Here is a 24,967-nt window from a genome sequence, read left to right on the forward strand (position 1 = left end):
ACCATATGTCAGCAATGCCCTCGCTTCCTGATGACCCTCATGTGAGATGCAGTCAGAAATCATTGATCTAAGAGCTAAGACACAGCACTGACCCAGAATTAGTTTCCAGAACTTTCATGGCGATTCCCTTTTCAGTTTAAATTGACCAGCATATTGTTATTAAAAGAAGTCGTTGAGAACCTTACAGCATGCATTTCATATATTTCTTTTTTGGTATGTTTTTCACACTAAAGCTCCTAGGAAGACTTTTTTAGCTTCTTTAGCAAATAACAAAATGAAATCTCTTCCCTGGAGCAGCAGCATGACCAGCCCCAACACAGCAGGAATGACGGCAGCCATACCTGCTTGTTCTAGAGCCCTTCACACAGTTCTCAGAGCACTGTCACCTCCCTCAGTTCACAGTCGTCACGAGGTGGACCAGGCAGGTGTGAGTGACACATCTTACTGATGAAAGCCCTGAAACTTAGGGAAGTTTAGTAACCCAGCAGCAGTCACACGCCAGGGAGAGACAGAGCCAGGGTGGGGACAGGGCTCTCAGGACTCAGGTCTCCCGACAGGACCCCCATTCCCGACAGTGCCACACAGATGACTCCCACTTGGGATTAGGAGATGGAAGAAGGTGCTTCAACGGGAAAAGGGCAGCATGTCACTGCAGTGACAGGGCGGGCATGTCCTCCTGCTGCTGTACCTGTGTTCACCCCTTCCTTCCAGTGGCCAGTGGCAGTGCTGCTGTGCACTCTGTTTCCAAATGTGGTGGCAGAGGCCTCACCAAGCCTGTCAGGGTGGAGCTCAGTGGGGGAGGGGGAGGACTGCATCTTCCTCACAGGCTGCAGTGAAGATGGCTCCTTCTACCCACCTGGGGGGGGAGGGAGGCAAGCACTAGAGTTTCAGGGGTCTGATCACAGCCCACCCTGTTCCAGAGAAGGGTTATAAGTACCTGAAGATAGATACAGCAGCACAAAATTAAAATACCAAACAAGTCAATGAAGAAATTGGGACAAAAGGAAAGTGGGAAGAGGAGAGAGAAAATGAAATAAAAACTAAGGTTGGCCATCCCCTGGGATATAATTTTACAAACTGTGGTATAATTATAAGCAAAATTTCTGACTCATCAAAACAATGTCAGGAAATTTTCTCATTGTCCATAGTGGAACTTTTCCTGCCTCCAGAATTGATCTGTTAATATCTGAACAGTGTGACGGTCTCTCACAGGGGCCTTTAGATTTTTTCAGCTTTATTTATGAACATTTTGAGAAAGTACTTATGGTATGAACAGTAGTTAATAAATGACACCACTTATGAGTAAGATCATCTCTAGCGTATATAATTTTTAAGTAAGATGATCTTTAGTATACATAATTTTTGAGTAAGGTCATCTTTAGTATATATAATTGAAATTCGGAAGCTAGCACAATGACCTCCAAAGTGGAGTCCACGTATCCCAGGGTCAGTGCCCACCTCACTCCATGGTCGTATAAGAAAAATATGAAAATTGCATTTACATTTGTTTTAAATTTTATTCTTTTTTAATGTACATTTTTGTATATGTTTTATTAAGCATATAATACAGTGGTACTTGTATAAAACTACTAAATTATATACAAATACTAGTATATTGCTGTACTATACAGGGTGGGGGAAAGTAGGTTTACAGTTGTGAGGACATAAAACAGTTTATTCTTGTTATTATTCATCAATTGTTGTAATATTTTCCGTACGAACAACTGTAAGCCTATGTTTGCCTGCTCCTGTATGCATGGTGAGGAGGATTATATGCTTGTTTTTGCTTACATGATACAGGCTCTAAAAAGTTTAAATATTAGTGTTGTAACATATTGAGTTAGTTATAAATTCATGAAAAGAAGTATAAACTGGTGAATAAAATTGTTGACTTAAGTCAGAAAATCTGAATGATATAAAATAGTCTTTGAGCAAATCACTTAGCCTTCAGTGCCTTAGTTCCTTTATCTTTGCAGTGGGTGCAGCTGTTCCTTTATTTATGGACTCGAATAGGGCGGCATCAGTATTAATGGTCTGATCGGCCTGACTCGGCCAGGGGGAGGGCATCTAAGGACAGCAAAGGCCTTCTGTGTGCATGAGACAGAACATTAATCCTGTCCTCAGTGTGCAGTTAGTCGCATTATGGTGACATCCCCCAAGCACCGAGTCTCAGAAGGAAATGGGGAAGGCGAGCCTGCCCGAATCCTGCCTAGGCCCTTCAGTGGTCAGGAGCTGTCCTCCCATCCAAACCCAGTGCCCACCCAGCTAACATTTCTGCTTTGTTCTGCACCCAGTGGGGAGGACAGGGACTTAAGTGAAAGGATTCCAAGGGCCTTGGAAAAAAATAATATATAATCCTAACTTAGGAATACTGTCATTGCTAACTGCTGCTTTATAGATGAGGAAACTGAGGCTCCAAATGTTAAGTGATTTGCCTGAGAGCATAATAGATAGTAAATGGCAAAGGTGTCACATAAACCTAGCTGCTGTCATTCCAAATCCACATCCTTCCTGTGGTAACTAACACTCACCTTAAGTGCATCTTGGATTCAGTACCCTGACTTTGTAAATACATTCTTTACTTGGTTCTATTTCTCTTATACCTTATTTTTATAAGTTTGTGTGTGTGTTTATTTCTTAGAGGCGTCGTGGAGTATGATGCAGAAGGCTTTACAAAGCTTGCCCTGCTGCTGATGTGGAAGGATTTCTGTTTTCTTGTACACAGTGAGTATACTTTTGCTATTAGCACGTCAGCATTCATTTGAAAATGGACTGAAACCCATGTAATAATGCGTACAAGAACCTTTGGTGTCCTGACTTGGCTTTTTCACTTGAGTATATTTACTGCAGGGTTTTAAAGAGAAATATCTCTGGACCAGTGGTTCTCAACCAGGTGTAATTTTCCCTCCAGGGACATTTGAAGACATTTTGATTGTCGTGATTGGGATGGGGGGAGGTGGGGGAGGTGGTTGTTGTTGCTACTAGCATTCAGTTAATAGAGGTTAAGGATGTTGCTAATGCACAGGGCAAGTCCATCCCCCTCCCCCAAAACAAAACAAAACAAAACAAAACAAAACAAATCATTCTGTGCAAAATATCGATAGTGCTGAATTTAAGAAACTCTTTCCAAGACAGATTTCTGTTTCATAGAATCTTCCCAGTATCAGGTCTTAAAACTTTCAGGATTACTCAAAACATACTTGCTTTGATCATTTGGTTATCATCTTTATTAAGTTAAAAGTCTACGACTTTGATTATATGTATATATTAAAGGTGAAACAGTATTTTATTGTATTTCCAACATTATTTTTCAGTTTTATCCCACGTAGTAGGTTATTTAAATGCTTGCTGTGTTACATTAATCAGTCAGTCAATAAACTTTGGTCCAGCTTTCTCTCAATGGGTAATTTAGAGTCTCTTTTGTTTATTTCTTTGTGTTATAAGAACCAGTGACCCATGATGCCAGGTTCAGGTTGCAAGTAATCAAGACCTTTATTCTTTATTAATTTGGTGTGCAAATGCCCAGTCTCCGAGCTCAAGGCAAAGAAGTGTCAGCTCTTTTAAGTCAAGTTACAGCAAAGCAGTGGGTTTGAGTTGACTTCACTCAGTAGCTACAACTACCCTAGAGCTTAATAAACTCACTCAGGAAGCAACGCTTTGGCCCTATTTAGCCAGGCCCTCAGATAGTATAAAGATACTGATTTGGGGAGATTTTCCTTCCCCAGCAGATTGCCCTTCTTGGTTGTGGTTTGCTTAGGCTAAAATAGTTCTTAAATTAGTTTGTCTTACCTAATTTCACACCAACAGATAGTAAGGAAAGAAACACTAAAATGTCTGTAGGGCAGAGGGAGGAAAGCCTCTAATCAGAACCTTGGCCTAACTACAAAGAGGTAACTGAGAGTTGCAATACTTGTAAGGAGTTGGTTTTCCTGCCTTTAGCTTTTCCCCTTGATAACCACCTTGTCGTGCATACGCTATACTGAGCTTCTGGTGTGTAGCTGGCCATACACTGGGGCCATCTTTTCCGATGCATCTGGAAATTGAAGCATATCGCTTTGTATTAATCTTACGTGCACAGATAAACAGAGGTGAAGATTTTAATCTTGGGTATACCTCCAGCTAATTCCATGACCTTCTTCAAATCACTAGGACTAGCCTCCCTCTACTTTAGTTTTCACGTATGTTCACTGGGGATCTGGTTGTTAAGTCCTATGGAGATATTGGCATATAAAGCTTAACCTACAGTACAGGGCCAGGTAGGAGAGGTAGCCTCATAGTCAAGGCCTCCTGGCAGTCATCTCTGCTCACCATCTTCTGTTGCCTTCTGGCACTTCTAGCCACTGCTTTTGATTCTGACTCTGTGCCCCTGCTTTGGTTTTGTATCGTGAGTCATAATTCCTTGGTGACTCCTCCCTTCCCATTTTGCCATTTCCATTGTGCCCACCATCTGATCCCAGTGATTCTGTTTCTAGCCTGTTAACCCGACCCCAGATCCTGGTCACATCCTCCGTTCATCTCTCATAACCCTAGGCAGTTGCCTGGGTGATTAGTCTGGTGTGATTCCCCTGATCCAGCTCAGCAAGAGGGTCTGTACCCTGCCGCGAATGGTGGCAGCAACAGAGTCCCCCCAGTGGCTGTGGGAGAAGGACAGGGAGGGAAGGACACACAGAAGGACAACTGCAAACATTAAATGTTCCAACCAGTTTATTTATCCCAAAGTGGCATGAAATCTCAGCTCTTCCCTGAAACTTACTTTGGTTCCTAGCTATGGTTCTATTTTCAAAAGACTCAATGTCAGATTATATCAGATATAAGGGAGAAAAGATATTCTTGGCATTGCTCATTCTAACCGGTGTTTTTATGTGTAGCTCAAGGGTGGCTAGCAAGAGTGATGTTCAGAGATAAAAGAGCCCTCACCCCTCAGCTCCTGCCCGCTTTCTTATCAGTGCCTCCAGTGTTATAGCAATTCTTTTCCTTTGGAAGCTTTTCCCCAGAATATTTTCTCCATGCTACCATGACAGCTCCTTCTCCACCTTCCTATCTTAGCTTTTCCAAGTCAGACGTCTGTGCAAAATCAAGTCCCAGAGTCATATTTTCACTTAGTATTGACTACCTTACTAAGAAACAGAACCCCCAGGCACTCATTAGAGCAGCCACGGGGACCTTGGGATTCATTTAATTGACTTCTACCCAAGTGTTTGCTCGGGCTGTGATTCCTTTCCTCCCAGGCTGTTCACTCTTGTCTCCTAGCGTCACTGCCCACGTTGGGTTCTTGTGGCAGATGAGACCTTGCCTCTGAGTCAGGGGACTTTGATGCTGTTTCCTGCTCCATCATTAACTCACAGCCTGTCTTTAGATAACTTGTTTCCACCTTTTTGCTTCTTTCTAATATCTAGGCCTTGCTACATCCAAGTGAAGCTTGGTTAGATATGTTCTGTTCAGTCATGCAGTTAAGCATCTGACACTTGTCTTCCTTTGGAAACATCTGCTTGTTTGATTACAACACTCCAGGGACCATTTGTTCCCCTTTTTTCTCATAAAGACAGGGATCTGAAGACGGGGTAGCAGAGGCTTAATGATAGAACATTGCAGTGAATTATCTGAGATCTCAAGAATGCGATAAGCAAGAGGAAGTGCCTAGAGATGGATCCAGTCTTCTGTGGCTGGCTCCACTACTCCCTGAGGTTGGAGACCTAGCAGGATAACATCCCTGCTTTCCCCTCCCCACTCTGTTCTGCCCAGGCCCGGGAAGAGTGCTGTCAAGAGGGCAGGTGTTGGCAGTAATTCTGAGCATTGTGGATGCTGGAGGAAAGGTGCTCCCCTCCAGAGACAGGCAGCTCTGACCCCAGACTCTGCCAGCCTGTGCAGAAGCAGCCATGTCCTCGGGGAAGCATGTGCATACTTGGGGTCTCTCAGGAGATTCTTCAGTGTCCTGGCATTCCTGGTGATTCCAGGAGTGAGGGCTGTGGCTGTGATTATGGCCATGGGGCTTTTTTATGCATTTATTTCTTCCTTCCCCCATACATTATCAGTGGACCGCAGGACTTGGAACCACAGTGTGATCAGAAACTGTTTCAGGAAGGTTTCCCGGCCACCATGTAAGAAATATTTGTAATGGTTTTATAGTAATTCTGAATTTTTCAAGCTGATTTACCTTTGGAGGTAGATGTTTCTGTAAGCCAGCAGCTTTTCAGAATGCTGGATGACAAGAGAACCAGACAGCAAGGCACAGAAGCAGAATAAAAGCAACTACTGGGTAAAACATCGACTCTTTTTCATGGGTCCCCCATCAGCCGCACTGTGTACAAAAGGTGGCTGCTTAAGGTAGCAGATATGCTGCTCAGAAGGAAAGGGTATGGAGATCTGTGACTTCTAAGGCAAGAGAGAGCCTGTGACCATGAGAAGCTGTCTTTTCCTGTTACCTGTAAATTTGTGGTAAATGACTCTTTGAGTCATCCAACCTGGACCATAGGCCATGTATCCCTGGTAAAATATCTGTCTTACCATTTAAGCTGTTCCATTTCAAGAGAGCTCAGTTCTGGTAAGACTTTTTTTCCTAAGCTAGAGGAAATTGACAACTGCAGACTAATTCTGCTAGTTATTTAAATAATTCTTTCTTTATAGGCCTGCAATCAAGGCCAATAAGTTAGAAATTAGGGCGGCTTTTGAAATTTTAAGTAAAAATCAGAGGCTTCTGTTTATGGCTACAAGCGCCCCTTCCAAGCTCTGATTTGTCAGGCTCTGTGATTGCTGGTATAACCATGGACATTATTTGCATTGATGTAGCACTGTCATTTCTCCACTCAGATGTAAAGCTAGCACAGTAGCAGCCACTCAGTTCCTGAGCACGGTGGTGTGGAGTTATCTCATTGCCACAGAACCAGTGACTTGTAAGATATTGAGCAGCAACAAATAAGATGGCTGCTAGATAATTCAGTTAAACCAGAACTGCTTTACAGGTTTCTCAAAACTTGCATTCTTTTGGGATACAAATAATATTTTTATATGAATAGATTTAAAGCACAAGTCAGAGTTGGTAAAGCGATTAACATTTGAAACCATAATGTTATGTATTACAATTCATTTCAAACCAAATCTATAAAAAGTGTATTATTTAGAATTAATGTGTTTACCTCAGATTAGGCAAATATAAAGATTTGTGGTTTAATTTTATGATTTATAATAGTAATAATAGCTATAAAAGCAGTTGAAACTAAAATTGATTATGAACAAAAAGTGAAACCAGCCAGTTCTCTGTATTGTTCAAAATGATAAAATGATATGGGAAAAGATAAAAGAAAATTTACTTTCTAAATGCCCTTTGCTTTGAATATGAAACCTATTGAGTCCTTTAAATACTTTAAGCATTTTGGTTAATTTTTATCCTGGACTTCCTTGGAAGTGGTTAGCTCTGCTAGGCAAAGTGATGTTCATCTTTCGTGTCTCTCTCTCACACACACACACACACACACACACACACACACACACAAGCGCACCCTCTTCACAGTTTACAACTCGGGTAGCTCTAATCGTTTCGCTACCACAGTCACTATTTTGACTCAGATTGAAACTTGAATTTTATTTTTAAAGTCTACTTCCAGAAAGTCTTTTTATTTTGTAATTTCTGACACTGATTTGAGAATTTATTTCATTACCCTTTATTGGGAATATTCTCTTCATTCTAATACCTTGGATTTATGTGACACCTTTTAATGACCTTACAGGACTTCTTGTAAGGAAGGAGGCTGTAAATCAGATGCCTGTTACCATGTGATGATTTTTTTCTCCCTGTACCTTTTATATATGGTGTTTGATTCTTTTCAGCTGTAATTATTGGATTAAAGTCATTGCTAAAGTGAGTTTATCTGATCAAAGAAAGGTCATGAAAACTCAGTGATTTTAACTTAAAAGTTTATGCAGCTTCATGGAAATTAATAAATTGTAACCAAAGATGGCATCTAACTCAATGAAAGAAAGTACCTTTTATAGTATTGATCCAGTTCAGTATAACCCTTTCTTAAAATTAATTTTGAAGTATTATTGACATTGGTGAAACATGGGCATTATTTTGGTGCAAAATTTTTGGTATTGTTGAAGATTATAGTTATAGTAATAACAGCTAACAGGTATTGAGTGTACACCATGCTCCAGACACTGCTGTCAGTACTTTGCATATATTTGTGTTATTTAATCCTCAAGACATCCTTCTTGGGGTAATTCCTAGCAGTGCCCCATTTAACAAATGACCAAACTGTGACTTAGAAAGAGTGAATATAAAGTAACTTGCTGGAAGTCCCAGAGCCAGTAGTTGAAGGAAACAGCATTTGAACTAAGACCTTTAGATTCCGGAACTCTTGCTCTCAACAGTTTACTAAAGCTTCCCAATCCATGTGCTGGGCACACCACTGGCTTAGGGATAGACTACAGATAGGCTACTGATGGCTTCAGTCCTTGGGGGAGCTGGACCCCATCTGCTAGCTTCACACATTTTTCCCAGTGTGCTATAAAGTCATACCAGTTTTCTGAGTACATGCCATGATTTGAAAGAGGCAGGGAGCGCAGTAAACACTGTATTGCCTCTTCTGTAACAGTTAGAAGACCCTAGATATGTATATGGTCAAGAGAATCCCAACCCCAGTATACATGATCAGTAAGGATCCTAATTCCTAGTTCCTTTCTGCAAATGAGGTCCCATTGGGTTCCCCAGTGTTACTCCTGATGCCCCAACTGTGAATCTGGTTTTTTGTACTGTGAGTCTTTTGAACTCTCCCCAGTGTTGAAAGGTGGATTAAGGATTCCCTGTCTCCATGGAAACCATAGTACCTGCCATTGATCAGCAAAGTTTGCATGCAGGTGAGTCTAGTGAAGACAGTTGCAAAAAGGACTCCATCAGTGTGACTGAGGCCAACGAACTAGAGATTACATATACATTTTAAATGCCAACCACCCAGCAATCTCTGAGCGAAACCATTGTCTCCACTCAGTCTATTTCCCAATAAAGATACAAGTTTAGTTTCATGCATTTTTCCAGTTAGTTTTCCAGGTTAGACATGGAGTCTTATTTAGCTTCATAGGCCTAAACATTTGTAGAAATGGGGTTTGCCTTTTTATGCACTCCCAGGTCACATCTGACTTGAACTCCTTGAACATTTAAGTGTATTCTTTGTGCCAGGCACCAACCTGGGTGCTGAAGATATAGGGCTGAATGGGGCGTGTTCCTTTCCCAAAGGAACTCACAGTATATTTTGCTCTGATTCCCTGAGACTTTTAACAATGAACACTGTCCTTTTTTTTTTTTTTTTTTAATCTCTTTGGCTATGCTAATATTTCTTATTTTGGCTGTAGCTTGGAAACCTCATATGTACTGTAAACTGTCTCCTGTGTCAGACAAATTAAAAGAATTTACAAAGTTTATCCTTAAGCTCTTGTTTGATTGAGACCTCAGAAATGAACTGTGGTCCTGAGAAAGCATCTCCCAGTGGTGTAGCTTTTGTTTTATGTTGGAAGAGTGGAGCGTCCAAAACCCGTAGTCCAAGCTGTCCCACCGCAGTCAGTCAATAAGAAGACAGAGCCCATTTCACTGGGACACTGCGTGAGCACTGTTTGTAAGATGAAAACACATTCAGTTGGCCTCTAACCAGGAGGACAGAATACTTTAAAAGACCCATTCTTGTGGGAGGTGACAGCCCCCAATTGCAGGCCCAGTGAGCTCTGCAGAGGGTAAACAAAAAGAGACTGTGCACTCTAATGTTCAAAGACAGTTCACGCCAACGTCATGCATTGGGTTCACTATTCCAGAGACCTTGGGGCTGCAGAGACCAGCACAATCAGAACTGCTTCTTGACTTCAGCTTTTCAAGTTTGATTATTTTAACAACTAGAAAGTCCTTTGAAACAACCCAGATTTAACTTTGGGACCCTAAGAGCGTTTGTTTTTTAAGCCACGCATGACACCAAAGAAGTACTGACTAGTGGTTATAGTACAGAAGTGGGAGTAAAGACCTCAGCTTCTATTTCTGATCTCATTGTGTCCTGTCAGGTGGTGTAGGCCAGCCTCAGTTTCCCCATATAAGGTAATGATCTAATTAAATCCATTGATATTCTTAAACAAAGTGAACCAAAGGGCAGAACACTGAAAAGCAGGGGTAGCTGCTACAGGGGGGCCCCCCTCAATGACTCCTGGGTATTTCTAATTTGTGGGAAACAGGAAAGAGGTAGGGCTTGGCCAGAATTCCCCATCATGTGCAGGCTTGTTCACACACACACACACACACACACACACATACACACACACACTACAGGACTCTTCCCTAAGAATGTTCCTTTAATATTTTATTTTATTTTATTGTTGGAATAAGGAATATATTCATCTAGTTTTAAAAAGTACACACTATGAAAAGTCTCACACTCAACCTGCTCAGTCCACCTGGTTCCTCTTCTTGTCACTTTTATTAGTTTTTAAAATCCAGCCTAGCAGCTTCTTTATGTATATAAAATTAATACAAATATATAGTCTTAATTTTCTCATTTCTTACATGAAAAGTGGCATGTTATGTACTCTCTCAGTACCAGGAACAAGTATTTTTGATGTTAGCAGGGATGTGTAATTCCTAACCTCTCCTTAACCTCGGTGACTGAGCTAACGGAAGGTTTAGAACTGCAGCTTTCCAGGGCTTATAAATGTAGGTGGGGTTTATATTATGCATCTGTCATTCCCAAGTTGTTATTAGAAATGTCTCTTCAATATCCAGTATTTCGAAGTACTTTCCCATGTATCACCTCATTTAATTTGAATCTTTAAAACTCCCATGAGGTTGGAAGGGCAGGTGCTGTCCTTGTTTTTAAGGTGAGGAAATCAGGGGTGAAGGGTTTGCAGTGAGTCACACATCTGGGTCTAAAGTCTGTCCTCTGTACCTAATGCCACTCTACTTTTGTTTTCCAAAAACAGAAACTGCCTTCTGTAGTTTTGTTAATACTTCTTCATATTTATCATACAGTTTTGCATGGTTTTTAAAAACTTTTTGAGATAATTGTGTATTCACATATAAGTGTAAGAAATAATACAGAGGTCCTGAATACTCTTTCCCCAGTGGTGACACGGTGAGCTACTGTAGTACACTGTCAACAGCAGAATAGCTAACACAGTGAAGGGTTATTTTTTGTGATACCAGTTCAGTGGTGGTCATTAGTGGGTGGGAGGGGGCTCTGCTCCCTGCAGGCATTCTAGGGCCTGGCTTCTTCTGTCCCCACAGTCCCCTGTGTGCTCAGCATCCTCCACTGCACCTGCTACCCCAGGCTAGCGGGAGGGGGGGGGGAGGGCCAGGTCTGGAAGGGCATTCATTCCTCCCATCCATAGTCCATTGGTCAGAATACATCACTTGGCTCCACCTTACTGCAGGAAAGCTGAGAAACCTGTTTGGCTATACCCAAGAGGAAAACGTTGGAGGGGCACATAAACAAAACTTGTCATGGTAGCATTGTTAGTTGTGGGGAAAACTAGAGAAAAACCAAATGCTTACTGGCTAGGGGATGGATAATAAAGTGTTAGACTCTACCCACGGAACATTGTACGGTTGTGGACATGGCAACTGTACCTACAAACAAGAAAGATGAAGCCTTAAAAAAAAGAATGTTGCCTGAAAAGAGCAAGTCACAGGAGAATTTTTATATAAAAAGCTCAAAAGCAAGCAAAACAAGGCAATATGTTATTTAGGGATGCCGAAACAGGTATTAAAGCCATAATTTTTTTTAAATGAAGGAATGGTACATCGCTGTTTGAGAGTAGTGGTTCCCTCCGAGGAGAGAGGCAGGAAGGTGCGGTAGAGAGGGTGCACCCAGGTGATGGTGGGCGGTGTCTTTGTTCCGAGAGGGAGTGTAGATCCACGCACATTCTGGTTCTTCACTGTTACCGAACTGAAGTGTGTGTTACAAGTATTCTTTGATATGTATCAAATATTGAATAGTAATTTTTAAAAGAATGAACTGGAACACTATAATTAGTAATAGTAAAAATCTTTATTGGTTATAAGAATGTGACAAGGAACAGACCTATCCCTTGAAAAGGTGAGTCATATTAATTGGTGTTACTGATGCTATGACAGTGACCCACTTTGGGGCTGGGTCTACCTAGGATCACAGATGTGCTGGCCCCCATCATTTTGATGAGCCCCAGTGCCCTGGTCAGAATCCTATCTGGTTCTCTGCCATTTTCCTGAATTTCCTCTGCATTCCCATTCGATCAGTTACCCTCACCCAGTGACCTGGTCATCTTCATACTCTTAGGGTGTATGTGACTTCATGTCTACTTTGGAGATTGTTCCTGGCAGAAAAATCCTGCAAAGTTATATTGCGATCCTTCCCAATGAAAGGCAAGTTTTTTATATCTAAATTTACTAAATACTGTCCCTTCAAAAGTATCTCATACCTAGAAAGATGCAACTGCATTCAACATTTCAGCAAACAAAAGCTGAGACTCCTAACAAACAGGAGCAGTTACTATATACAGTTATCACCACTGTTGCCCAACTTCCAGGGCAACCTAATCACTTAACAAACAAGTCAGATCTTCTTTACCTTAAAGTGAAAGACCTAAAGGAAGCACCAGCAGGATCCATCTCTTATCTGGCTGCAGGCAAACTGTCTGTAAATAATCAATCCAGAACAGTCCTCTGGGGTGTCAGTGTCTCCTTCCCGCTTCCTCCTCCTCCTCCTCTTTATCCCAAGTCTGAGCCTTTGCAGTCTCCCCCCTCCGCAGGGCATTCTGTGCTCTCTGCACCCAGAATGAGTCAGCATGTGGATACATCCCTGCAATTCCAGGAAAATGGACTGAAGTTATCAAAACCCGATCTGTCCAGCCATAGATAAAAATCAAGGCATTTTACAGCCACCCAGAGAGTCAGCTCAGCAGCCTTGCTCTGGAACAGGCAGGTCAGCTCCATTGGGAAATACCTAGCTGGGGAGTGACTTTGGTTCTCTGGGTAAAATGTTCGTTTCTCAGACAGCAAACCCTTTGTGAAAGGAAAACAGACTCCATCAAAACTGGGTGGTAATGAGATAAAGGCAGCCACTCCTGTTTGAATGTTTGTCATTTTGGTGGGGATTTTGTTTAACAAGGTTTCTACCTTATCTGTCTTCTTATAGATTTATAGCTCCAGAGCCCATAAAGGGAGTTCACAGATGTGAACAAGGGCTGTGGAAAGATTAAAAACAAACCGAGGCTGTTCAATAAGAATACTCTTTAGAGATTTTGGATTTTCTTGCCCTTTTTTTACTGTGGATATCACATCAGAGGCTCAAATAGTACTTGACTAATAGTGCTTAGCAGTGTTTGGCCGTCTGTATACATGTTGTGGAAATGGGGGAAGGGATGCAGCCTTGGCATTGTTTATGGCACGTGCACTTTTTTCTGTTACTGTGCCCTGGAAAACAGGGTTCAGTCCACTATTATAATTCAGTTAAAAATTATTTATTGAGCCCCTGTTCTGGGCTAGGCACTGTACCAGATACATGAATAAGATATGGTCCCCTCATGGATCTTAAAATTAGAAAATCATCATTATATCCTACTGTTCCAGAAAAAAATAACATTGTCTCTTAAGAAAGGACCAGCTGTACGAAAAAGCTTTCTGTGTGGTGGAGTTGGGCACCTATAGCCCCACTTTCTGGCCTTTATGCTGTGGTGGGGTTTTGGCCACCACTGCTCTTTATTGGTTAGGTGTTTGATTATACTTCAACCAGATACCATGTTCATCTTCTCCCGCCTGAACCAGGATTCATTGTGCTGCTCACCCACATGGCATGGTCATCCCTTTAGTCTGCTGATATCTACTGCTATTTCTGTGCAAAAGAAAGTGTCTCAGCCCTCAGTCCAAATCACACTAATAATTGTCATTTATGGAGCATTTACCATGAAACAACAACTGTGCTAGATACCCTATGTGCGTTATGTCACGTAACTCTCACAGTAATCCTGCAAGATAAAAATCACAGTTGCTCTTCTACAAATGGAAAGATAGAAAGAAGAGAGGTTTAGTAACTTGCCGAAGAACTCACAGGTGGTAAATACAGAACAGTTTAAGTCAGGTCCCAGATGTCCAAATTCAAACTCTGAACCCTGTCTGCTCTGCCTTGTGTTATTTTGCTCACATAACAAGGTGATGCTGTTATTTCTTGATTCCTAAAGTGATATGATCTTGCCCTGTTTCCTTGGGATTTGGGAGTCAGTTATGCAGGGGGTGCATGAGCACCAAGTGGACACATGCAGGTTATGTTCCAGAACCTTGGATGCACAAAAGGATGTGGAGCATGTTACCTGGTTTTCCCAGTTTAGAAGATGGCCGTCCATGAACACTCAGGTAGATCTGAGTGGCATTTTTACCTTGCCTGGCAGCATTTGAGATCAAAGGAGGCAGCTGCTTGAAATGAGTGGAATTCTTCAGAAGAACACAGACCCAGAGCCTTAGAGTTCTCACCCATATCGTCCGTATAGAGTAGCCTTTTGTAAATGCAAGGTGGTTGGCTGTATTTGATTTGTTTGGGCCTCAAGCTGATCCAGAGCCATCACCTGCCACCAGGGCTGCTTCCTGCTGCATCGGGGAGACTGTTTCCTTCAAGGTCTCACCCACCCAGGTAGTGACCCAACTTGACCTTCTCTCCTCATGACATAGGCCCTCATGGAGATGTGCTTCCAACTGCAGTGATGTGACTCAGCCAGTCTCCAAATAGTTCCTGGGTTTCTTTTTCAAAGAAAGAAATTTTGAGAGATCAATCTGTCAACATATCCTGAAGGAAACAAGCCTCTTAAGTGTCCATGCTCCTGTTTTTCAGGTTTATTGAGGTATAATTGACAAATAAAAGTTATATATAAGGTATACAACCTGATGTTTTGATATACATGTGCACTGTGAAATGATCACAGTCAAGCTAATGAACATATCCATCACCTCACCTCACAGTTGCCATTTTTGTGTGTGTGGTGTGTGTGTGTGTGTGTGTGTGTGTGTGTGTGTGTGTGTATGTGTGTGATGAGAACACTTAAGATCTACCCTCTTAGCAAATGTCAAGTATACAATACAGTATTGTTGACTGTAGTCACCATGCTGTGTATTAGATCTCCAGAACTTATTCATCTTGCATAACTGAACTTTGTACCCTTTGACTTAACATCCTCCTGTTTCCCCCCTCCCTAGACCCTGGCAACCATTCTCCTCTCTGCCTCTATGAGTCTGACTGTTTTAGATTTCACCTATGAGTAAGATTATGCAGTATTTGTCTTTCTGTGCCTGGCTTATTTCACTTAGCAAAATGTCCTCCATCCCCCATGTTCATCCATTTTTTGGTCACAAAGGGTAGGATTTTCTTCTATTTAAAGGTGGAATAATATTCCTTGGTGTATACATACCACCTTTTCTTGATTCATTCATCCTCTGATAGACATTTAGGTTGTTTCCATATCTTGGCTATTGTGAATATTGCTGTAGTGAACATGGGGATGCAGCTGTCTCTTCAAGATCCAGATTTCATTTCCTTCTGCTAAATAATGATCCAGTGATTTCTGGGTCATATGGTAGTTTTATTTTTAATTTTTGAGTTACCTACATACTGTTTTCCATAGTGGCTGTACCAGTTTACATTCCCACCAATAGTACGCAAGGGTTCCCTTTTCTCCACATCCTTGCCAACACTTCTTATGTCTTGTCTTTTTGATGATATTCATCTTAATTGGTATGAGGTCATATCTCATTGTAGTTTCGATTTGCATTTCCCTGATGATTAGCAGTGTTGAGTACCTTTTCATGCACCTGTTAGCCATTCGTATGTCTTCTTTGGAGAAATGTCTATTCGGGTCCTTAGCTGGTTTTCAATGGGTTCTTTGGTTTTTGGCTATTGAGTTGTGTGAGTTCCTTAGGATATTAACCCCTATCAGATATATGGTTTGCAAATATTTCTCCCATTTCATAGGTTGCCTTTTACTCTGTTGATTGCTTCCTTCGTTATACAGTAGCTTTTTAGTGTGATGCAATCACACTTGTCTATTTTTGCTTTTGGGGTCATATTCAAAAAAGTTATTGCCTAGACCAATATCAAGAAGTTTTTTCTATGTTTTCTTTTAATAGTTTTACAGCCTCACATCCAAGTCCTTAATACATTTTGAGTTGAATTTTGTGTATGGTGTGAGATAAAGGTCCAGTTGTATTCTGCATTTGTATATCCAGTTTTCCCAACACCACTTATTGAAGAAACAATCCTTTCTCCATTGTGTGTCCTTGGTATCCTTGTCAAAGGTCAGTTGTCTGTAAATGCATGGATTTATTTCTGAGCTCTCTTTTCTGTTTCATTGGTCTTTATGTCTGTTTTTTGCCAGTACCATGCTGATTAGATTGCTGTAGCATTTTAACATATTTTGAAATTGGGAAGTGTGACCCCTCCGTTCTGTTCTTCTTGCTCAAGATTGCTTTGCTATTCATTGTCTGTTGTGGTTTCATATGAATTTCAGGATTTAAAAATAAAGTCTGTAAAGAATGTTATTGGGATTTTGATGGGAATTGCATTGAATCCGTAGATCACTTTGGATGGTTTCGTAAATGTCTGTGCCCATTTACAGATAGAAACTGAGGCAATCCCATGGTATCTGAAAGGATTTTAGATAAACACAGAAAACATGTATCACCCCACGCCCATCCTTTCTGGATCCATTAATAAAGGAAAAGGGCCAGCTACGCAGGTTCACTTAACAATGTAATATTGGAAGATTCTGCCTGTCATCTTGAAAATGGCAGGTTTAAAATGGGCTTTCAGGCTCCACAAATGTGTGTTCAAGCTTGGTAATTACCCCTAGCTTAGGACATACATGCTAGTAAGTAAGGTTAATAATTTCACATACCACTCATCTAGTTCTGGGCACATAGATTTTAGAGTTAACGTGTGTGGAGAGAAAGAGGGACAGATACAGTGGATATAAATACATCCTAAGAAGGGAGGAGGAGGGAGAGTTATGTTAGCTGGTACACAACTGGGAGAATGCTTTTCAGAAAGCATCTAAGGTGTTTTAAGATTCTGCTTTGAAGGTGGGGTAAGGAGGTATGATAAACGGGAGAGAAGAGATTCTTTCTAGTATTTAGACCAGTTTACTGTTCACAAAAGCAGCGGTGGAGGTCCATGATCGAACTATGCTCAGAGCTATAATTTAAAAGCCTAATAAAAATCAGACACTGATCCTGGAGAAAGTTGTACAAGCTAGATGAAATATCAAGGGGTTTGCTTGGTTCAGAATTGTGTCAGCTTGGTTTAGTAATGTGGATATCTCTTGGGGAAATGGTCGTTAAAGCAAAACCTTTTAAAATTTGCAATTTTGTGGAGGGAAATAGACTGGAAGATGAACCCCATCTAATAAAAGGGCCAACCTGTTGCTTAGGCAAAGGCTCAAAGAGAAGGGGAAGGCAGCTCGGCGCAAACCAAATGTATGTCAGAACACCCGAGTGAAGTTGTGGTTTGATAGAAACCGACGTTGGTTCCAGAGGGCCGTAGGGTGTAGCAGAAAGCTGAAAATCGAATCGAGGTTTATTCAGCTTGGTTCAGATTCAGTGGACACCACACAAAGGAAACAAGTAGTTTCTGAGCCTCTCCCATGTCAGCACTACACGACTGTATGAGGTTATTGCCCTCAAGTTACTCATTGCCTACAGGAAAGTCTGAGACAGAGAAAGCCCACAGTGGGACAGGGACTTCCACAGTTTTGTGGAACTGAAGAAGATTCTGAGGAAGCTGGAGAAGGCTTCACAAGGATGCTGTTTGAATGGGGCCTGACAAAGCTGACGTAGCATGAGGGGTGTGGAGATGGGGCGACCGGGAGGGCCCTCAGCGTCAGTGCTCACTCGGGGCTGGGAATGTCTTAACTCCCACCCCTCATCGCAGGGACGTGTCTTCCCAGTCGCTGCTCTCAGCCAGTCTCCTGGAATGCTGCAATTTTTTTTTTACTCTGGCTAGTGAAGATAAAGCAGATAGGAGTGAGTCCAGGCACCTGGAGCTGATAGAGCTTCCAGCCTAGGAGACAGGTTTTCCCAGATTCCTGGGACGGAACAGCGTGAACTGAGGCCCCACGCCTTGGAGTGGCCTGCCGTGCCGTGCTGTCCCTCCTCTTGACCCCTTACCTGCCGGGCCCCGCGCGGCGCAGTGCAGCGCATTTGCACTTCAGCCTACGCCAGACGCTCAAAGCCTAGAAGAGCTCTGACACCAGAGCACCTCCCTGCCTCCTCTCCCTGTCCTCCCTCCATGACTGAATCAGGGTGGGGGTGGTTGCTGAACTCATACATATTTTAAAAACAGCGTCATAGGTAAGTCTGATGTGCAGTTAGTCTTCAGAACTACATAGATCATAGGAAAAACACTCACCTCAAGGTCAGAAAACCGGGGTCAAGCTCCCAGCGTCATCACACACTGGGCCTGAGACTTTCTCATCTGTGAAATGGGATTGATGCTTATCCTGCCCACAGCACAGGGTTTTATGAGGATTAAATCACATGACAGGGATTGGAAACCATTATGTGCTGCAGAAATATAAGCTGTTATTTATCCCTGTGTTTGCCACTCCCATGCCTCCACCCTAGTTTATATATAACCAATCACCTCACTGCAGGAATATTTCATTAGCCAACTGGTTTGTCGCCCCTGTGCCCCGCCACCGAAATTATTCGTGCAGGAACACCACTTGCCATCTTGTTTGTTTACTGCGTGGAAGTGCCTACTGGCCCCTCTCTCGGTAGCAGGATCACCTTGCCTGTGAGGCTTTCTCTCTCTCGGCCTTGGCCTCTTTGTTGCCCCTTCTTGTTCCTCTCCTTGACCTTCGTATCTCACTATTTCTTAAAACCTGTCTCCAGTTTTCTCTCTAATCTGATCACCGCATCTCATAGTACTTGATCTGAACAACGTATTTATGAGACTTTAGCATATATTGTCTTGGATGATTCTTTAATTGTCACGTGTGTTGCTTGATTTTTCTGGTTAGTTTGATATTTTCAGCTATGATATTATGCGCAGTGCCCAGCACAGTGTTACGTGCTCAGCAGGGTTCACTAGCTACGTGTTGGGGGTCAGAGCACACTGCAGTCTGGAAAGCACTGTCACTGATGGTATCTTTTCACAGTCACAGCCCTGAGGGAAAGATGGCTATTCTCTCCATTTTGCAAATGAGAAAAGAGGCTTATAGAGGTTAAGGAGTCTCAAACTTTAGGAATGAAAGAAAGGGTAACAGGGGGGCACTGTGTCCTGGAGGAGCCAGAGTGTGGCAGAGCTTACCGGTGGGGTGAAGTGCAGGCAGTACACAGGCCGAGGCGGGGGCTTGGGGCTGAGGCTGAACTAGTGAAGATCTAGCAGAAGCAACCTGTTCCGACCTGCTGCAGTAGGCACCACAGCAGGGGGCATCTGCTCTAAGGGGGAAGAGCAGGTCCTGGGAACTCTGGCAGGCCTTGTTGGGACAGATCAGGTGAACAGGAGTTGGGGGATCTCAGGGATTCAGCCTCTCCCCTCACTCGAGCCAGGCAGTGGGCCTTACAAGCCATTTCCTAGGGGATTTTCAAATGGACTAGTGATTTTATCTTTCTATTCTAACGCACCTGGGCCCTAGGAGAGGTTGTCCACGTGGCCATCCTATTGAGGCCAAGCAGCCTGATCTCTTAAAGGAGAAGCCTGAACAGCTGCGGACACTTTCTAGGCCAGAGGCATTGGCAATTCCATTCCTGACCAAATATTGATGAGAGGCTTGTTCTTCCCTGGCTCCAGCCAGAGTGCAGATTAAAGTGCTTTGATATTCCAGCATCGCTGCCTCATTTATGAAGGCGCAGTATCCTTGCAGGTAACTTGCTCCTGCCTCTGGTTGAATTCATTGTACTTATTGCCTAACTGGAACAGGCTGGGGTGAGGCTGGTTAGAGCTGGCAGCTCCAGGCCCAGAAAGGCAGGCAGGTCTGAGGGCTGCACTGCTTGCTACCCAGCAGACAGGTGGAGTTCAAAGGTTAGTTGTGTGGCTGGAGAATCCAGGGTGTGTTGGGAGATCAGCTACTGGAGAGTAAAGATTAATGTTTAATATGTGTGCGTTTATTAGCGTGGCCAGGTCTTTTGTCAAGATGTGATAACTTCACAGTTCAGGATTTTAAAGTAAATAAGATGATCGGTATTTCTCTTTCAACAGCCAATAAGAATCCCTCACCAAAGAAAAGTGCAGAGTTTTCCATTAATCTTTAACCTGAAATATTAAAATTCTAGTTTTCTTAAGCTCTTAGAAATAGCTTTCAAAGGATTTCTTCCCTCATCCCCACTCCAAACCTCTGCCCATGTCGAAGGGTAGGAGTAAACCATATTTTCATGAAAACGTTTGATGAAACCCTCCTTCCTTCCCCAAGCCTACCAAATTTTGATCTTAAAAAAAAACAAAAAACAAAAAATGGGGCTAATATGACAGTAAGATTTGTACCTTCACAAGTAAATATTACTGTTGAGCTGGGTAGCTTGTGGAAGCTTGTCGGGTCGAAGTGACTCACTTGCATAGATGAAGTTATTTTTAGAGATGTAATTTGTACTGTTTAGAAAAGAATAAAGAGATGGTAAAAGGCTAGATAGCTCATTATAGTTTACAGAGCTCATGAACCCAGCATCCATGCAAAAGATGACTAAGCAGCAGCCGGTCGGTTGGTACTTTCTCTCAGAATTTCACAGACGTGAGTCACCCACTTCAGATTGCAGACACAGCACTGAGCTACCTGTGACTCAGCTCCCATTTAGAACGAGCCCTAGAATTCAATCTCATGCACTTTTGTAGTCAAGCACTGAGGAAATTATGTACCAAAGCAAAATAGGCCTCTGTACCACACAGCCATCGGATGTTTTAGCAAGGATAGGGTTGTCTTCCTCTCTGACCTTTGAAAGAATCTGTTTGTCATCCATGCTGGCTGCTGTACCCATTCGGCTTGCTGCTGTGTATCACAGTGCCCCCTTCTCAGCTGGCCTCAATCAAAATCTCAGCCTCACCCTTTCTGCACTAAGATAGCCAACATTCAGGCCCATTTTCTTTAACCCAGTGTGTATGTGTGTGAAAATCTTTAGCTTGATGTATTAAAATTCTAGTTTTTATAAGCTGGCTGAAAGAGCTTTCAAAGGCTACTTCCCTCCACCCTGTGCCCATGTGAGAGATTAGAAGAAATAAAATAATATTCTTGCAAAATATATTCTTGTGTTTAAGAAATGTTTTTTAACGTACATACATTAATAAGAATAATCTCTATACATAAGCCAACTTATTGCAGCAAATGTGTTGTCTCTACAGGCTGCCACTTTGTCGTCAGGCACTGTGCTCTGCTGGCTGAGGGGCCCTCAAGTTGCAGCCTTACGTTAGGCTCTCCTTTCGTCATCCGCACATGCTGATTGCACAGCCTGTTCAGGGCTAAGCCCTCAGAACATGACCTGTCCTTTCAAATATACAGAAAATGGTCCTCTGCAGTTTGTAGACATATCAATAGATTATTCATAACCAACCAGGAATTTAACATTTATTATTTTTATCAAGGAAACATGAACATGGTTACAAAGGCAAATATTCCAGAAAGAAATATGAAAAGCAAAAGTACTCTGCCACATGCCTGCCCATTGACAGTCACTTTTAACCACTTCTGTCACCTGGCATTTATCTCTGTCACTGCTTTATTTCTCACATGCTGTCTGTGGCACCACTGCTGAGAAGGTCAGGACATGCAGAGGCTGAAAACTTGGTTCTGCTGTCAGAGAGAAGCCTGCATAGACTCAAGTCAGCTCAGCAAGCATTTGAGTGTCTGCTGTGGACTGAGCCCTGTCCAGAGAGCCTGGACTGAGCCCGGTCACAGAGATGGGTCGCTGCTCTCAGGCATTTGCAGTCAGGTGGGGAGGCAGATGTGCAGATACATGAATACAACCGCTGTGTGGGAAATGCTGTAACACAGGTGTGTAACACAGGTGTGTTAAATGAACTCTGTGGGGTTTCACAGAAATGTCTTAGAGCTGGGTCTTTAAGTCATATAGAATTGTACTGTGTAGATAACTAGGAAGGGATGTCCCAGACAGAGAGAACAGTGTGCTCATGAACTGGCATCGTGCATTCAGAAAATTGGGAATAATTCATAAAATTGCACTTTTAGGGTACATGAGTTAAGGGAGTGATAGAAGATGAATCAGGAAAGAAATGTGCCTGGTTATGAAGTCTTATATGTAAGGAGTTTGAAGTACATCCTATTACTGGTAGAAAGCCTTGGAAAGATTTTAAACAGGGTGGTGCCATTATCTCAGTTATGTTATACATCTCATGGCAGAGCAGAGGATAAATTCAAGTGGGAAGAAGCCAGGGGTAGGAAAACCACCTGGGATGATTAATTGGTCCAGGCAAAATAATACAAGGTGCTAAAACAGGGGGAGTGGGTGGGGGGGGAGGGAAAGGACAGACTCTAGGGATCCTGCAGAGGTAGAATCAGCTGACCTTAGTGGATACTCAGATTGAGGGAGTGAGGAAGAGGGAGGAATTGCAGATTCCTGGGATAGCTGAGTAGAGAGCCAAAATTTAAGAAGCAGACCGGAATTGGGAGAAGGGATAATGAGTTTGGATATACTGAGTTCGAGGAGTTTGTGTGATAAGCTGGTGGAGATGTTCAGTAAGTGGCCAGAAATGTGAGACTGAAGCTTAGAAGAACCATCCTGATGGATGCAGATGTGTGATCCACGTAGCACATAGCCTGGGGCTGGTGGAATAGCACAGGACTTACCTGTAATGTAAGAGCCCCGAAAACAGCTCCGGGGAAGGCAGCGGCTGGTCCTGGATGGAGCCTAATAAGCAGCAGAGGCAAGATGAGAACCAGGAGAGAGGCAGGCGGGGCAAGTGAGATGAAAATGAAAAGCACTTGTGTGGTAATTAATGGTCATTGTGTGCAGTGTTGGGTAGTGAGGGAAACGGCCATGCACTCAGGAGAAGCCAGGTGCTCGGGTGGCAGCATGAATTGACAGTGCAGCAGAGCCAATCCTCTTTCAAGAGTTTGGGGGATTAAAGGGAGAGTGATGGGCAGTAGCTAGTAGCTGGTGGTCCAGAGGGGTACTCTGGGGGATGAGATTCTTCAGCATGATGAGAAGGAACCTGAGCGGGGGGGGGGGGGCGTGAAATTTAGAAGGAAAGAGAGAGCGAGAGATCATTGAAAGAGCAAAATCCTGGAGGTGGCTTAAGAGTATGGAACCTGGGGTGCAGGTCAAGGAAGGAACTCTGCCCCTGGGACTGGAAAAGAGGATGCAGACAGTGGTGAGTAAGAGGTGTGGGGAGGGAGGGAGGGCCAGGAAGTGGAGATGTTTGCCTTGAGAAGCAGGATTATCTCCTGAGTGAGGGTGTAGGGATGGAATTAGGAATTTTAAAGAGATGGGAAGTTTTGGAATAGCCATCAGCGTCAGCACAGCCAAGTTGGAGTTGTTTAATTTCTCTCTATGTTACAGCACCTAACAGTGCCTAGAGTATAGTCAGCCCTCAGAAATGTCTCTGGATCAATGAATTTTTACATTGTGGTCAGAGAGTAGGATCTTAGGAGTTATTATCTCCCAGCTGGGGCATGAACAGATGATGAAAAGGTTCAGGGTGTGGTCACAAGGAAGTGGGTGCTGGGTGGGTTGCCTTGTAAAGGCTGAAGTTACCCCATATGATTACAGAAGTTAGAATGGCGAGGAGGACTTGCAGGTTTAGATTTCTCAAGAACATTAGTGTGTAACCAGGAGATTGAGTAGATGACAGCAGAGAGGGTCGCCAGAGGTGATCTAGCCAAATGGTATGAGCTTCAAATAGGATGCTTTTTTGTAGGGGCAAGTCTCGAAGGTGCAGGCAGGTCTGGGGAAATAAGTGGCTTCTAATCAAGGGGGTGGCCAAGGAGAAAGCCAGGTGTCACCTGAGACAAGGAGGTGACAGGAACATTCCAAGGAGAAGGAAAGAAGGTAACTCCTGGAGTAGAAGCAGAGGTAGCCAGGGTGTGGTACTGGGTGTTTGTCCTAAGAGGATCCAGAGTGGCAGATGGCACTGGGAAGAGTCAGGAGAACATGTACACAGGGTGTCTTCAAAAGGTGCATACACACTGTAACAGCTGATAGCTCAATTTTGAAAATGAAATGTATTTTAATAAACATTGCCTTTATAATTACTCAAAGTATGTGTATACGTTTTTTGGGGGACACCCTATATATAGAGAGAAGATGAGCCTCACTGACTGGGAGACTGACTAGGGAGGAGATAGATGAGAAAAGAGAAGGGTCTGCACAGAAGTGTTGGGCAAGATGGTAGCCCTAGCAACACAGAAAGTCGTGGTGAGAAACCTGTCACTGTCTAGAACTCTCCCAGACCCTCAGAAAACCACAGTTGGCCTGGTGGTCAAATTGCCCAATAGGCTCCCCCAACAAGTGCACATAGTCTGGGAGAGCTACTGTAGAGGCCTGGACTATCCCAGCGCAAAAAACGCACCAGGCGCAACTTGGGGCTACTCTGCCCATAGGCTTTTCTTCAGTGCTCCTCAGTCTGTGGGCTGTAGACTGTTGCTTATTACCTGACTGAAGAGACACAGACAGAAATTGAGAGTAAACATTTAGAAATTTCTATAGCAATTTGACGTTGCTGGGACAGCTAAGCACATAATTGGGGTTTCCGTCATTCAGTTTTATTAGTCTGTGGCAGATTGGAAATTAAAACAAAACTGGTCCTTCACTTCACTATTTACCACTCCACAGCATTTTCTCTTCAGCCCGAGGTCTGGACATAGAAACACCTGCTCCTCAGAGTCGGCCCAGGCGCCTGTCACCCTGCTCTGTCCTGTGGCCCCTCACAGTCTATCCATCCACAGTGTTTCTTGGCCATAGAGCTCAGCCCCTCATGAGCAAACCATGGAAGAGAGTGAAACCCTCAGCCAGTGTCACCGATGGACGTGCCCTGAGTGG

The 24,967-nt window shown here is 43.1% G+C and overlaps 1 protein-coding gene across 4 annotated transcripts in view; it reads left to right on the forward strand.

Annotated features, from left to right (window-relative positions):
- BABAM2 (BRISC and BRCA1 A complex member 2) overlaps window positions 1-24,967 on the forward strand; it is a 316,065-nt gene that overhangs the window by 250,897 nt on the left and 40,201 nt on the right. For all 4 annotated transcript variants that reach the window (XM_081156557.1, XM_081156556.1, XM_081156555.1 and 1 more), the window contains one exon: window positions 2,642-2,724. In XM_081156557.1, coding sequence (XP_081012683.1) covers window positions 2,642-2,724 — 83 coding nt within the window. The remainder of the gene's footprint in view (window positions 1-2,641; window positions 2,725-24,967) is intronic.

Source organism: Miniopterus schreibersii, assembly GCF_964146895.1.
Source record: "Miniopterus schreibersii genome assembly, chromosome: 13".
Classification (NCBI taxonomy): Eukaryota; Metazoa; Chordata; class Mammalia; order Chiroptera; family Miniopteridae; genus Miniopterus; species Miniopterus schreibersii.